Source organism: Ptychodera flava, chromosome 17, assembly GCF_041260155.1.
Source record: "Ptychodera flava strain L36383 chromosome 17, AS_Pfla_20210202, whole genome shotgun sequence".
NCBI lineage: Eukaryota > Metazoa > Hemichordata > Enteropneusta > Ptychoderidae > Ptychodera > Ptychodera flava.
Genome location: NC_091944.1, coordinates 14899037 through 14916132, shown reverse-complemented (window position 1 = coordinate 14916132; position 17096 = coordinate 14899037). Strand labels below are relative to the sequence as shown.

The 17096-nt window shown below is 36.3% G+C and overlaps 1 protein-coding gene across 12 annotated transcripts in view; it reads left to right on the top strand.

Annotated features, from left to right (window-relative positions):
- Positions 1–17096, top strand: part of LOC139115546 (diacylglycerol kinase theta-like) — a 90441-nt gene that overhangs the window by 55938 nt on the left and 17407 nt on the right. For 5 of the 12 annotated variants that reach the window (XM_070677748.1, XM_070677743.1, XM_070677747.1 and 2 more), the window contains exons 7-13: positions 5309–5518; positions 7461–7502; positions 8293–8349; positions 11967–12073; positions 12707–12779; positions 13652–13755; positions 14491–14540. In XM_070677748.1, the coding sequence (XP_070533849.1) occupies positions 5309–5518; positions 7461–7502; positions 8293–8349; positions 11967–12073; positions 12707–12779; positions 13652–13755; positions 14491–14540 (643 nt within the window). The remainder of the gene's footprint in view (positions 1–5308; positions 5519–7460; positions 7503–8292; positions 8350–11966; positions 12074–12706; positions 12780–13651; positions 13756–14490; positions 14541–17096) is intronic. The other 7 variants (XM_070677749.1, XM_070677753.1, XM_070677744.1 and 4 more) reach the window with 3 other exon arrangements.

Below are 17096 nucleotides of genomic sequence, written 5' to 3'. Positions count from 1 at the left end.
TCATGTACGTTTAAATTATTAAAAAAGTAGAAGATTCGTCAGTATTTCATTTGCAAGAGTAAAGAGTAGTGGACTCCCTAGGTAACTGGTCATAAATATGAAATGTTGTGTCTGTCCATGCGAACTACTTTTCACTCTTGCCGATAAAATGTACACAAACAGCATTTCACTATAAAGCTGCAGGAGAGCTCGTAGCTACATATGCTGTCTCCAGCCCTAATAACTCCCTAGGTAACTGGTCATTAATGTGAAATTTATGTGGGCAAGAAAGAAGAGTAGTGGATAAAGACAGCATTTCACTTTAATCACTAGTAGCCTAGGGAGTCATTAAGGCTAGGATTTGGGATAGAATACATAGCTAGAGGCTTCCCTTCCAAACCCTCTAAGTTTGTGAATGCTTTCCATTTGAAACAACTCCCTAGATTACTGGTGATTGATACAAATTTCTATGCGTGTCCACTAATCTCTACTCTTGCCCGAAAAACTTTTCTGGTTCCAGTCAATGTAACCATCTATAATTAAAAGAAGACGTGTATTACATTGTGTGTGTATATAAACTGTACTGACAGTCCTTAATTCCATCGTTAATTCTATAAGACTTTAGTGTATGTGTGTGCTGTTACATTGGTGTCTCTGATTAGAATCATGACTCATGATGAAAGTAGGTTAATTGTGGTTATCTGACAAGTTGACATGAGTGAAAAATGAAGGACACACATTTAGCTTGCATCTAACTCACTGCTTATGCATACATATGCATTTGTTGTCAAATCGTGCTTTGCGCAGCATCTTTAATGCAAGAAGATACAATCATAGATACATACACTCTGTGTAAGAGAAGACAGCAAAATCAACAGGGCCTTTTTTTTCCATCAGTGGAAAGATCAACTTAAAAATGTCATGGTGACCCAAATATTGTCTTGTGATTTTTAAAGGGTTTTACTGTAAGGTTACCCTGAAATGCGTACCACGAAAAATTTGCGTTTTTAAATTACACAGTACCTCATTTGTATCAAACCACTCCTGCCCACACTCTGGTCCAATCCCGTTGCGTTCAATATTACCGTGGTATGTTCTTGACATAAATACAAGCAATGAGGCACAATGGAGGAAAAAATACCATCTGTAAACATTTATCTGTATCGTATCTGAAGTGGATGTTTAAGAAATCTGACAATCTCAGCAGATAATGTGAGGTAGCGATGTCTTTCTTGGGCCCCTGGTTGATGAGACTGTTTCCTGTGTGGTAAATACTGGAATATTTCACATTCTACTGTCGTTATTCTCATAGAAATTTAGGAGCTGTCTTGTGGTCTCCTCAGAGGAAATCTAGCATTGCACCAATTTGCTTGTATAAATGCTTAACAGAGAGTCCAGAGACTCACACTTTCTCAAGTTTGTACATATATTTTTGTGATTTTCCCTGTTGTGTTTCAAGCATGCCGAGATTTTCATGGCTTTTTTTATACAGAGAATTCTTTTTATAAAAATAAATGTTTGGCTGTGTAAATTAAAAACTGTGAACTTCAGCTAAATGAGGGTTCTGAGGTATACCTCAGATGAGATTTTTTCCAGTCAAGCAACTAAGTCAGAGTATATTATTTTTGTTTTCTCACTGAATTTTTCAATCACTTCCACAATTCCTATTGACAGTTTCTCAAGCAGTCATAAATAGCATGGCCTTACATTTGCAACAAAACAATTTGAAAGAGGGACTTCCCTAATATAACCCTTTCACGGTCAGACAGTGGTTCAGCCCCAATGTTTCCTTTGGGGAAGGTGTGTCCATATACATGTACAGGAAACAGGGATGCAAATACCAAGAGAAAAGAAATGATTTGGAGTGTTCATCAGCTGTCAAACAGTATCATTAAGGTGTTGTTAATTTGTTTCCCACAATAGCGTTGATCGTGATTTCAGGTTTGTCTCTCGCTAAATATACCTGCACGCACACGACATTTGACAATGCTGCCTAAAATTCAGACAAAATTTTTTGTTGTGTGCGCAGCTGTTGTTGCAGCTTGTAGTACCGGTATGAGCCATAAATTCATACAAATTAATGTGACTTTGTAACATTGTAACACTAGCAAGTTTTGTTTTCATCATTTATGCGCAAAATGCGAACATATATTTATGCATATTAATGAGAGAAAAATGATGTCATTTGCAATCAGCCCTATTAAACCACAACTTTTTATTAAGTTACAGTTACAAAGCTACATCTTCATGTCAACTTGTTCATTGTTAGCAGTTTAAAAGGGAAATGGTCATCCCATCTAGGGCTGCATGACCTTCTTGTTGATAAACAAGAAATTTTGCGATGAATAATGAGCAAATGTAAAGCAAATTCAGCATTAACCCTTTGAGCACCAAGTAAAATTCGGTCATCTTTAGAAAATATACTCCAGTCAATTTTTTTTCAGATTTTCGTCAAAATTTTGATAACAAACTGTAGCCAATAAAATATGATGTCCATTTGGTCCAAAATTGTCAAAATATTTCAGAAAAATTCATAAAAATTGGCAATTAAAATGTGGCAGTAAAATTTCGATGGGAAAAATTCCAGCACTCAAAGGGGTTAGTGCATGTTCATAGTTCTCCAGTTTTGTACCGTAGCTGTCCAAGGGATGTTTGGATATGTTGTGCATAGCAACAAACATGTTGTATGGGTCCCATATGCATAGCCACAGACAGGACGTTCCTCCTCCCTTTAAGTTTAACACATACAAATTTCGAATGTACATCTACATTAACAGTACAAATCTGCCGTCTCATCGCAGAAGTCATCTTCAGCCAATGGCTAATAATTTTTCACATATGCCTCTGCAATGCTTCCTCAAAGCTTTAAAAAGGGCTCTGCCTGTTTTCATGGGAAGATATGGCATAAGAAGAACAGACTGTCTTTCATAAATTTTATTGTTTCCGCTGCTGAAAGACAAACTGGTAATACAAAGAAATAGGCCAAAGATTTCCACATGTAAAAATCTAAAAGATACAGTAACATTTCTGTAATGCATTGCTCCTCAAGTGAAAATCATTTCATATTGAATTTAATGTTTCCGCTTGTTGATTCTGTTTGTTCCACCATTGGTTTTCTTGTTTCCAGTCCCTTCCCTACTTCTCTTTGTATACATGGTAGTTTGTAATTTTAAGTAAGAATGCGCCTCGGGGACAGATATTTTGACTGTCAAACTTTTCCAATTCTTTTCTGATCTATTACTTGTGGGGACTCATTTTGAAGCCCTGTGAGTAAGAAAAACTTTCACCGTGTTAGTTTTTGAAAATCAAAAATTTTATTTTTTCCATAGAGTAAACATGGTGATGGCAGCCATTTTGAATTTCAAATACCGGTAAATCTTGAGTAATTTGTTTCTCCAGTACCAAAACTGCCACGCATATTTATCATACAAATAATACTGACTGGATATATACCAGGGTAACACCAACAATTATGTGAAGTCCTTTTGATTTCACCCAAACGCTAGAAATTCTGTGCCTGAACGCCTGGAGCGTCACATCTTGGGCTGCAGTATTTCAGATGGAGGTGACCATAACCATAGTGGGTAATAATACCATGTATGGATGTACAAAAATTTGCATGGAACCACATGTGGATACATGTGACCATATATGGATATATGCAAATTTGCACAAACCACATGTGGATTTATCGTATGTCCCCATATATGGATATATGCAAATTTGCACAAACCACTTGTGGATGTATATTGTCCCCATATATGGATATTTGCAAACTTGCAGTGACAGAATAAGTGAGAAGGATAGTTTCTCTACCCAGTCAGTTGCTGATTGATTGCATTCCAATGGGCAAAATCTATTAGGAAGGGATTTGTGTATTCTTGTTCATTCCTCCACCTCCAAAATGGGACAGTGCACCAACACTGATGGCAGTATTGATTTTGTTTTGTATACTCTGGCATTTGTGATTCTCTTTGTGGAGTGGCTTCAGAATTGCATGTAAATAAATAAATATTTGTCTGCATTTTCCACATAAAAGATGAAAATAAAACCTGCTAGCGTTACAATGGTTACTAAAAGTCACACTAGTTCATGGTATTTTATGGCTCAGACTACAAGCTGCAACAACAGCCGTTCATGTAACAACAAAATTTGTCCGAATTTTAGGCAGTGTTGTCCGAAAGTCACACGCGTGCAGCTATATTTAGAAACAAACCCGAAATCGCGATCAACGCTATTCAAATTGTCAACACAAACTGTATGCGTGTTAGATCCAATGTTATCGCTGACATCTGTACTCCAGTCCAGAGTAGAATTTATTTGTCAACAATGAGATTTTTATATTTTACACAATTCACAGTGTTGGCAATGCTAGTACCATGTATTTCTGTCCCAGTTACTCTACCACACCATCTAGAATGTATACCAAGACATGAAAGATTTTGGGCATGCATCCAGCATATAGTCCCTCAGTGACACCTTTGAACAGTACAAGTTTCCTAACCAGTGGGGCAGAGTGACCTTGATTTCTGAATACTTTTTGGAGAAGAATAAATAAATGTACAATATTTATTGAACAAAAATAACAAGAAAGTATAAAGAGCAAACAGCTATTTTCCCTGTCATGGTTTGTTAGATCTTTTATAGTGTGTGCATTGCCTCTAAGTTTAATGTACCATATAGTATGTGCCTCAAAAGTGAAAAGACTTAAACTTTTGCTCAAAATGTCCTCTATGAAACTTTCAACCATTCTCTTACCATATTAAGTATAAAGATCAGGGGTCAATGTGCAAATTTTGATACTAGAGAAACAAATTACCTAACATTGACCAATATTTGAAATTCAAAATGGCTGCCATCCCTGTGTTAAGTCCATGGGGAAAAATAAAATTTTGATTTCTTAAAAGAATAAGATGGAGAAAATTTTTCATACTTCAAGAGCATTAAAATGAGCTCCCAAAAGTGGTAGATCAGAAAGAATTATGAAAATTTAGAGTCCGAACATCTGTTGCCAAGGTGCATTCTACCTTAATAAATGTATATGACATCACTAGCAGGTACCAGTATGGCAGGTGATTGAAAGGATGAAACTAGGTGTTGTAACGTGAAGGCATGTGCTCGGCAGCGCATTTCATTTCATAATATGTGTTGGCATGCAAATTTTGTTTGCTTTTAATAAGCAATTGTTATTTAGTCTCTATGACCCTTTGTGTTGTTATTTAGCAAAGAATTATTACGTTACGTTCACAACCTGTTCTGTTTATGTTCCACGAAGGATTGTTTGTAATTTTGTCTTTGTTGTAATCCTTTTTGTCTCTACCCCCTTCAGGTGATCGTGTACCAGTCCATGTTGGTTTCTCTCAGTTTTTCACTGACAGCCCCTCCGATACTACCTCAGATCCTGACACCACCAGTGCATGCAGTAGTCCTAATAGCTCCCTGGATGGTAGCCCCACAAGGCGGAAAAAAAATGACAATTCTCAGAGGCAACGGTCCACTATCTTGCAGGGGTTTCTCAGCCTATTTACTAGCAAGAAACGTAAATTCAGTGTTAGTTTTTGTGTGCACTTTCTCTGCTTGCTTCTATTACAAAATGACTGCATACAATTAAGTTTATAAATAAATAAGTTTAAATAAAGAAATACAAATTATCAAATGATAAAAAATTTTGACTTCTTTAAATCTGTCACACCTCTCTTGTCTTAATGGAATAACCCTTATACACTTTGAGTTCAGTACATACCACCTCACTTGTGTACAGAGATATAACGGGATATTTCAACCAGGGTACTTTTGAGAATAAGTGAAAAAGTACTAACTCTCCACCCTTAATACTAACAACTTTTAACTTTTTTGTAAGCAACAGAGTAATGCAAGAGTTGCTAATGAAAGCTGTGGTAAACAAGTGCTTTTGAAATGCTTTATTGGTATTTTTGTGAGCATTAACATTCATAGAATGCATATGTATGATTGTTTTTCAGTGTGAGGGAGAATGAACTGTAAGTGTAGAAAACTGTGATGGACGTCATATTCAGTACAATAACTTTCTTGCTAATGCATAAGGGCTGACAGAGAAAACAATGCCATCAACTGCCTTAGGAGTCTTTGAAGTCAGTCCACAGTCAGCTTTACATGCAGCCACAAAAAGGACAGAAAACAAATTTTTTATCTAGCTGCGTGAATTGCCTGCTGCTCTGACGCATTGCCAGGTCCAAGCAATTTGGATTTGTCTTAAATAAGCTCAAAAATATCATTCTGTAAAAAAACAGTCTTTGAAAATTTGTTGTTAAGTATTAAAACAGGATAGTCTGAGGATAGAGCCGAGGCTGTAATTTTGTTTTGGTGACAAATCCTGGATGGCCGACATGCTGCTAGGTCATGTGTCCTTTGTAGGGCAGTGTAATTGGTGATTGTTTTTATGACAGTAACATAAAACAGGATCATTAAAGGTATACAGTCACCTGTTCCAATTTTGCCACAGTAACCATGGAAAGAGAAAATCTGACCAATCACAGATTTTAAGCGGGTGGCCGCTTTTTAAAACAGCGCCCTCACATGGGCATTTTGAATACCAAGGAACGCCCCTTTGACCATATATGGGCATATTTAGATTACAGGTGACTGTATACCTTTAATCAGCAGAGATGTTGTGGGTATCAAGAACTAGTCAAAGTGAAAAAAAAACTTTTGCACAGTAGAGGTTTCCGATGCTCAATTTACATGGCTTCTAACTCAAAAATGAGTTTCCTCATATGGAATGTTCAGTTTTCATGCATGGTAATTAAAACCAATGTTTGCCAGTTTTATTGTCGTCTAAACTCAGGGTACGCCAATGAAACTTCAAATCCTCCCAGAGTTGAAAACAACTGACTAAAAGGGCAAGGAAAATATTGATTGACATCCTGGACCTTTTTTTCTATATCTTTGCACATCGCTGCATGTGTACTGTAGTTCCAAAGTCAGCTTTATGATATTTGAGGTGAATTTACTTGTGTTAGATACATTCCATACATGAAAATAAAATTCCACGGTTTAAATATAGCAATAAAAGCAAGGTCATTGTAAGCATTCAAAAACTAAAAAATTGAAGTTTGTGAGAATGATTTTTAAACTTCCTATAAAGAAACTACTTGTAACTGGAGAACCCAACTGCATTTGTTTGTCTGAAGTGAATGAAATAGAAGATTTAGAGGGGGGTGCTCTATAAATTTGTACCCTTGAGCAGTAAGTTCAAGTTTTACAAAATGTATAAGTATTATCGGCGTGACAGGCACATAACCCCATTCCCTAAAATTGTGTTCTGTGGACAGTTATTCACATTTTTCTGGCAGAGTTTCTCGTAAATTAAACCTTTGATCTCATGAGAAGGCAATGCCCTCTTTGTAAGATATGATGCAGCCAGTTAAATCAGCTATGACGCTGACCGTTGTCCTTTGTTGCCATGGTGATCTGTTGCTGACTTTATTGTGTTTCCATTTCAGATGAGGCAGCTGTAGAAGAGGAGGAATCTGTCAATGAGCCAGGTGAGAAGCATTACCACACCTCTAATTAGAATTTCTTTGAAATAAGCGGCTATGACGGCAAATAGCGATCACAGAGTACTCACAGGGACTCGTTGGTCTGAAAACTTGTTTTGTTTCCATGGCAACAACAAAGCCAGAGATTCATGAATGAGTTGTGCTTGTGTCATCGTTTGCTCAGTCCTTTTAGATTGACGTCAAATCGACGACCTTCTAAAGTAGCATTATCACTGATTTCAGTGTACTTTAGAAGGTTTTCTCAGAAATGCCAGCAAAGATGAACAAATTTCTGGAGGCACTTGACTTTCTGTTGAAGAATCCCTCATTCACATGTATCATTGCTTTTCATTTACCGATTGTAATATTAGTTCAGGAACAATTTTAAGAGAGAGTTTTAAGAACTGACAACATGCACACACTGTCAGATGTTTTTTTATGTTTTTTGTAAAGTTTTTGTAAAGTTAGTTGAAAAAAAATGTCCTAGAAACCACATATAATATGTGAATTCCCATACGCTGAAAAACTCGGTGTCATAAGCTCTAACTCACCCTGGCTTGCATATGATTTGCTTTTATGTTTGACCAATCACAAGGCTGTCTGCTTCCTCCTCGATTCGAACGGTTTTCGCTTTCAAGTTGACCAATCACAAGGCTATCTGCTTCCACCTGGCATCTACTGACTGCCCGGCTCTAACCATCCACCATGTGATATGTAATATATGTTTGCACATGCTTTTGCTTAAAACATAACGTGGCTGTTTTCTTCCCATTCACATAAATAACATTGTGACAAGACGAGGTTTTCAGTCTCTGTGTTGAGGGCTTAATCACACTCAGTCACCCAGCTGCTGGTATGTTTTTCTTTGCAAGATTTTCTGTTCAAAGCTTTCTAGATTCTGTCTTTTTTCTTTGTTGCTAGTGTTTCTCATCCCAGTGTGTGTAATAACGACCTGATTTTATAAGAGTAATCATTATCTACTCAACAGTGATAATATTTCATTCTCAGTAATGTGAAGTGTGTCCAATTGTGTTCTGTAGTGTCAGGGTCCTCTCACTGCCACTAGAAACCGTTTGAACATCCACTGCAAAAAAAAAAATTGTCGTGTGGAAGTTATGTTCAATCCAAAACTTCATACCCTATGATGTTACTTTCCTCCAAAATTTTGTCACATTTTGAACATCTTCAGACCAGATTCGTAAAAGCTTGAGTGAAATGTGCACTTAGTACTACCACTAATGACAGCAAAACATTTTTAAAAAGTGGTCTGATGCAAAGATTGTGTGTGATCACCGGACTTGTGTTAATACAATTTATAGCGAAAATACCAAAGTGGTATCAATCCTTGCTAGTTTAGCTGAATTCTGAAAAACTGGTCATTTGATACTGGCCAGTTTGAGTGTGTTTTTATTAAACTATGGGCTAAAATTTCAAGATATTAACAGTGAGTAACATTTATTGCCCAATCAGGCTTCCAAACTTCCATTTAAAGTATATCGTCAGAGCAATTGGAGTCATGCACTTGAATAAAATATGTTTGTCATATGTATAAATAAATAAATAAATAAATAAATAAATAAATAAATAAACTAGTGGCAGTGAAAGTGGCAGTTCTCTGCGTGGTAAAACTTTTCTAGATTAAAGGTAAATTTTTCTTTAATATTGAACAGTGACTTCAGTCATGATTGTAATCCAAGTCATAATTTATGTACATATTCATGAAGTGAAAGAATAAAAGTACCATATTTGTTCATTTTATGAATCTGATGATTGTTTTAAAGGGATAAAGTTGCTGTTTTTGAAATCAGTTCATTTATATTTTGTTTCATGTGAGAGGGAATATACTACCAGTATACGTCATTGTGCACTGAAGTATTGAAATATGATGTTGGTCATTTTGTCAAATGTTGACCACTACTTGAACAATGCTAACAGACCTGGATTGCAAACAGCGTTTAAAATTCTGATGATTGTGCATGTGTCGTTCATTAATTAGAATATTCCCTCCTCACATGAAACCAAAACTGATTCAAAATAGCATTAAAAACTGCTTCTTTGTATTTTAATTTAAATATGCATGCATGTCTTGACTTCTGTTTTTTTGTGTGATATCCCAACATACTCTTAAGATCCTGAGGAGTGACTGTAGTTAGATCAGTGGCCGTCGCCATGAGCGTAACAGATGTCATTGTTCCCTCCCAACAGCCTGGTATACCACCAGTATGGCATTGTATCGGTGTATGAACTGCTGCAGTAGTGACATGTACATGCAGTGCATGCCCAACGTGTTTCTAATTTGGCTGTTTGGTTTCATTTCTGCAGAACTTTATCCTGGTCACCCCCCAATTCCCTGTAAACAGGTCCACAATCACCATTGATAACAATGGATTTGGGTCAAACTATTGTGGTTAAAGGGTTAAATGTAAAGAGAATTCCTACACATGCTGATGAAAAATGTAACACCCCTCAGAGTGCCAAATTTATGCACCCTAGATGAAAGAAAGTTGTCTTTTGAGGAGGAAAATTTTTCATATAGCATGTATTGGTAAAGGACTGAGCTGTTGAAATTTCCAAAACTCCTGATTTGAGACAAAATAATCAAAAGTTACAAGGTTTTCTTCACTCAACATAACTTTTACATCTTCAGCACTCTAAACTCAAGTTGGCAGAATCTGAACACAGCATGCTGATGTGTACTGTTTTGCAAATGACCAGGTTGTGGGGAACATGGACTCGTTGTCTGCTCATCGTTTAGAGCTGCTATAATAACAGTGTTTGATAATCGTTCCCGGTTAATCTTTGAGGAGTAACATCTGTGCAAATTATTCTTCATGCAGTGACGAATACAAGATAGCCTCACAATGCTGCTGACTTTTAGTTTTGGTGTAGAAATAAATCATAAATTTTCATTTAAGAATTTTCCCTGTCACCATCAGATTTTGTTTCATCCACATCGCTTTCAATAAGATGGACAAACCTATTTACAGGGAAATAGGGGTTAAAGCTTAAAGGTATTCGGTCACCTGTTTTTAATAGCAAATCAAAGATTTTACGCGGGTGGCCGCTTTTTAAAAAGGGCGCCCCAAATGACCAGCCATTGCATACTTAGCAGCGTGCATCTGCATGATCTTTGACGACTCAAATATGGAGGATTGACAGCTACAGGTGTTATGGGGTCGTATGTTAAGCCCCGCTTTCTTAACCATATATGGTATATGCAAATTTATGGTGACCGTGTACCTTTAAGGCAACAATTTCCAACATTCCATGATACGGTACTTCTGATACTGTTTGAGTTATCTCTACATTTCAAGTATGTAAACTCCTGGAGTCTCCTCTATGTCAGGACAGCAAAAAGGGTGTTCGTCTGATTTAGAAAACAGATTTAGTCAACAGAAAGCTGCCGTACTCGCTACTTGAGTAAATGGCCTGTCAGAGACATCACCAGCAGATTTTACGTCAGACCACTTCAAGCTTTAACACCCATGTCAAATATCTTCAAACATGTACCCAATCAACTTTGATTTTGTTGTGATATACTTGTTGCAAATTCCTCACAGAGCAGACAGTATGTGTCATCTGGTAGCAATCTGTGCAATATGTATGGCTAGCCATGCCCACCTCTCATAATTTCAATGCATACTTGGTCGTTGATGCGACGTATGGTACAGTTTTCAGCTGGCCTCAACAGGCAGATGTAAACGTATAATGCTAGAATTTCATAGACGTTTTTGATGTAGTAAGTCAAATGACATATTGGTAATGTACATGTGTGTTGTGAAACCCAAAACATAATAAGCAGCATTTGACTTAATGGCACCATCACAGAAGTGGTACCCACCATGCATTGCAGTTAGTGCCATCATTGTTGACTACTGTGCTTTGTCTATGGCAGGTGTGACGTCATCAGTTTGTTGCAATACCACTTCTGCAACAGTGTGGACGTAAACTTTCACCCAATTACCCTGTGTACAGATCTACCCACTCTGTTGAAAACGGTTTGGATTCTCTAAAATCTGGAGACAGGAGGGTATTGAACCATAGGTTTGAAAAAATCCTGCTCTAAAAGCATCCAATTTTTATCCAAAAATATGTAATTAAATTGTTTCAGTCTTCAGTGTCTTTGTTGTTGGTTTGCTTTACTATTCATAACAAAATAAAGATTTAACCCTTTGAGCCCCAAAGTCAATTTTTGTCACCTTAATACTTTTATTATATCCCGGTCAATTTTTTTCAGATTTTTTGCCAAAATTTTGATACAACAGTGTAGCCAATGAAATGTGATGTCTATTTGGTCAAAAATTGTTTTAAAAATGACAAAAAATTAATAAAAAATTAGTAAAATGTTGCACTAAAATTTTGGTGAGAAAATTTACAGAACTCAAAGGGTTAATCCCATATCTGTTTGTATGTACAGTGATGTACATTAAACTATGAAGCTTACGGGTTGCTTCAATTTTTTGCTTCCAGGTTCTGATGGCACTGTCATCCGTCTCTTTGATGGCAATCTGTCTTTCAAAAGAAGGGTATCCCGAACAATTTCTGTCCCCAAGGATGCCACTACACATCAAATACTGGTCAGTCACATTTCCCAGCTGTTTCAACATGATCATCAGCGTTTGTACAATAAAGGGCCAGTAGTTGGACTTTTGATTATTTTTCGCCATTGCTTGTTTTAAATATCAACTACGACCTTTAGTTGAACTCCAAGTATGTTTATATGCACAGTATTCAGCTTGTCAAATCACCTTGTACATGTGTAAGTTGTGTTGTTATTGTTGGCAAGTTAATTCTTGTACGGACCTCCATTCAGATGTCAAAACTAACAGTGCGTTTTACAGGTACAGACGCTATGTTGACAAGCTAAATAGTCATTGTTTGAACTGACCATTATTCATTGTCTGACTCAGTGATCGTTAAATGTATAAATTTATAAAAAAAATATAGTGAAATATCTTGTTTTCCCAGTGTTTACAGAAAACTGCTATGAGGTCAAAGGTCAAATTACATCAATAACACCAAAAGTAATAATTGTACTCTGCATCAAAGTTATTGGACTGCGTGTCCTCTGTATGGAAATTTACTGTATCATGAAACTCCATAGCTTACAGAAATAGGTGCATAGTAATAGGCTTTTCTATGAAGTGTTGACCCTGAAGTAACCTAATTTGACCTTTGACCCAACCCTATCCTTTCTTTGCTTTGAGCAGGAGGCAGCTCTGAAGGCTTATCAAATATCTGAAGATCCCCGGTATTACTACTTGGCTGAAATAACAGAAGCAGGTAAGCAATAAAGTTACCCAGCCTTACAGAATTAACCTGTTCATCCCCATTCCGTGTAAACAGGTCCACACTCACCATTGATAACAATGGATTTGGGCCAAACCATGGTGGTGAAGGGGTGAAGGAGATATGCATGTAGAAAAGTAAAGATTTGAACTTTTCCTCATATCTTACTTTTGAACAGTTGAAAATACAATCTTCTCTAATCTACAAAAAAATACTTGCAAGAACTTTGCAAATTTTGTTGATCACAAAAGCATTATACATTAACTGATATGTGAAATTCAAAATGGGCATTGTATCTTTAATACCACTGCTTAAAAAATCTAAATTGCGAATCTTTTGCAAAAAACAAAACAGCACAGTGCATGCGTTTTTCTAACAGTACCAGTATTTGACATGGATTTGCTCACGCTGTGGACAACAAGGATATGTAGTATTTTGTAAATCCAAAAATTTGTTGTCAGGGTCAACATTTCAAAACCTGTTGAACTCTGACCATCTCATATCCTAGGAAAAGCAGAGGTCTGTCCCTGAACAGGGTTCAAGAAGTGAAATCAGGAAACCATTTATAAAACGATATTGTATTGAAAATGTTGTGCATTGTTCTGAAATGTTCCTCATTTGAGAGTCAATTTACCGACACAAAGTAATGATGGGGCAGTGGTTCTGTTCTGAAATAAAATGGACGTGCGATATTCTACATCCTCAGTACACCTAAAATCACATGATGGTGGTATGACCAAACCCACATGCACAGTATGGAAATAAACATATTTCTGTGTGCATTTCACATGCAGATTTGTTCGTACCATGGTTCATTCCAATTTTCCGGGTTTAACCCATTGTGTTGTTCCTTTCTTTCTTCCCAGGCTCTCATTTGCATGAACGGAGACTGAAAGAGGGAGAGCATAGCTCAAACCTGGGGAAAAACAACAGAGATGGCAGGCCACCATCACTGTTCCTTCGCTATGAGGTGAGACTGTGGAGATCATGACCTTTGACCTTTGATATGGCAGCTGAGTAGCTGTGGCTAAATCGTGCAACACCCTGGTATAAATGAATTTTGAAGATCAGTCTAACAACCGAAAGTTAAGAATAGTTGTAAAAGTCTGTGTTGAACCAAAGGGGAAATGCAGAAATAGTTTGTTTTCTTGGAAAGTCATATCAAACACACCTTTTTTCCCGTAAACCTCCATTCTAAATGTGATTGTGCATCAACTTGAAATGTGTGAACTTGTAAAACATCAATGTTGTTGATTTCGAAAGTGTTGTTTGACTTGCAGTGATATATATATCCTGTATCTATTGTCTCTTCCAGTTAAGTCGTGTTTTGATTTTTTTCCCCAAGTACAATAGTTGTTCTAATTTTGTAAATGTGATATTTTCAGTATCATAATTGCCCGTTTGCTGATACTGTGATTTATTTTTGGCTGTCATGTAATTGTGCTCTCAGCTCTGTTTATTGTATGTTTTCAATGTTACCATAGTTACTTGAGCAAAGGACATCCCATGTTAATCATATAGCTAATTGTCAGTAGTGGACGAAATACATTCACTTTGAAATGGCGTCATCCTTTGTCGTGACAGTTTTGTTTGTCATTGAGGCTATAAATATCACTAAACTAGGTCATTCACTGGTAATCTGGGATTGGTCATGTGTCATCTTGTTGATCCTTTTTTCGTACATTATTATTCCATTTATATTCAGGAGAAAGATCTTAAACGAGGCACTATAAGGGTGTATCCAGGTACCCTCAGGTGAGTTGAATTTGCAGATTTGAGGCACCTTAGGTGTCTATAAAATGGCATGTTTTAAGAGTAAATGTCATTTACCCTTTCCAATCACAGTCCCTTACTTTGAGCTAAATTTGTTGAGGTCATCCATAGAAAGGGGTGAGCAAGAAAGAATAAAAAGTAAGAATTTAGGGAGGCTCCGAGTTTTGTTTCTTTTACCTTTAGTTTGTCATTAAATTCTGATATAGGTATAGAATTGCATGGACAAGTTTGGGTGCTGTTGACAGAAAACAGGCAGGACAAATGTTGTTCACTTTCCACCTGTGTTTATTACAGCATTGATATAACACATCATTTGCATGTCACAGTTCATACCATTTTCCTCATTCTTATATGCCTTATCATAAAAAGTCATGTAAAATATTTTTGGCAGTTCATTTTTGTACATTAATGATTGTATCAGCCTTTTGAGTTGCACTATTAATGTTTTCACATGCCAAGCCTAAAATAACCCCATGATATATTACAGTCAAAACCGGATAAGAATGGACAGTGAAATTGACCTAAATGTTATCACACTTTTGTAATTGGTTTGTAAAGTTGTTCCAAAACTTGCCTCAGAAGTTGCACTGACTTGTAACTGCGGAGAAAATCACAGAGCTTTTATGGACCCACAATAGACACACACCAGGGATTACACATTGCAGTGCACTTCACATATACAGAATCATATTACATTCCTTACCAATGCCCTGAGTTACATTGCGTCACAGCCAAGTCAGAGTTGAGTTTTTATTAGACTTTTTTTGTATTGTATGAAATTCTTTGGCAAAAAAAAAATCATGATTTGCAGGAAAAGAGGTGTACATCACCAGAAGCTGTACATGAGAAAGTTGTTGAAATGTACAGGGATGGAAAGTCAGGAAATCTTTACCAAATACACACAGACACTAATCAGTTCCTACTGACCGACAGGCTTTACTGCTGTATCTCAACAATTTCAGTGGAAGTCTACTGTGAAACAATACTATCATCCGTCTGTTGTTTGCCAATTACTGATCCTGTAGTAAATTTTGAAACAACTTTACAAACAATTATGGTAACATTTAGATCAATTTCAGTGTCCACTCTTATCTGGTTTTGATAGTAAATCACTACACATACGTTTTCTTGCTCAGGTAATGCTTTGCATATCAAAACGAAAAATAAGCCGGGAATTATGGGACATATCGCGAGCACTTTAGTTTCATTAAATGACATGACAGCTGTTGATGTGCAGGAGGAAGAGAGAAAACTTTTTATCTGACAGGAATTGGTTGTGGGATGATTCAATGAAATTTCTGAAACAAGAGCTGGAAAATTTTACTCACAGATTCATGGAATGTACCATTTGTGCATCAAGAGTTGTTCACATATTGATAAAAAGTTTACTTGTTCATTATGGAAATGTCGTCCTTCAGGGAAAGTTTCGTAATTATGAAACCATGTCGTCTGGCTCCCTACAAGAGTACAATTGCCATGACATTTTACGGAACATTCCATTATAATATTTGTCACTTTCAAGTTGGAAAGGTTCCAAAACTTTATCTGACCACCAAGTAGTTGATTTTCAAGTTGGATAATTTTGTTAATTCACAGTAGTAACATTGTATGATACTATCAGCATATTGTGTATGTGTTCAATGTTTGAACAACGTGTGTGGCCAACATTATAAATTGGTTTGGCGTCATTTTTGCATGAGAAATCGTACACAAAACAATTGTTGAGGTAGAAAGGTAATCTATAATTTCTGAAATCCCAACATAGTAAAATTAGAATTAGGTTTGGCATCACTTTTATATGAGAAATCCTAACACAAACATTGAGGTAGAAAAATAACCAGTAATTGGCAAAATCCCAAAAATCTAAAATTAGAATTAGGTTTGACGTCATGTTTATGTGAGAAGTCTCATAAAATACAAAATGACTTTTTGTTGTAGCAAAAATAACCAGTAATTGGCGAAATCCTAACAAACCCAAACAAGAATAGGTATGGCATCCTTTTGATATGAGATATTTATGTTTGAAATAATTGTTATGGTTGACAAAAGAATCTATAATTGCTACAATCCCAATAGGTCAGACAGTTTATTTTACCACGTACTTATGCCCTTTGTGGTCCAAAAGAAGGAAAAATCCCTAGCTATTTGCACATTTAAATATCAAATAAAAATAAAGTCTCACTGCTAATACCAGTGATATTGTGTGGTTATTTTCTACGGCAACGATACATGATAGTATTTGAATGCTCTGTGTTCAAACAGGATCCGGAAGGGAACATAATGAAAAGGCAATACAAAAGAAATATGACAAAAGTTGTTTTTGCAAAACATAAAAGTAATGTCTTGCGTTTTTATACAAATAGGGAAACAAAAGATAAAAAAGTTTCGGTAATAAGCTTTCAGGGTCCATATAAAAAGTAAAAGTCAGAATGATTTGAGACTTCTTAGAAAAGTCAAAATTCCTTTTTTCTCTAGCAACATACTGCTTGATGGAAATGTTTGTAAAGTTTAATAGTTCCATAAGATCGGTTTTAGCGT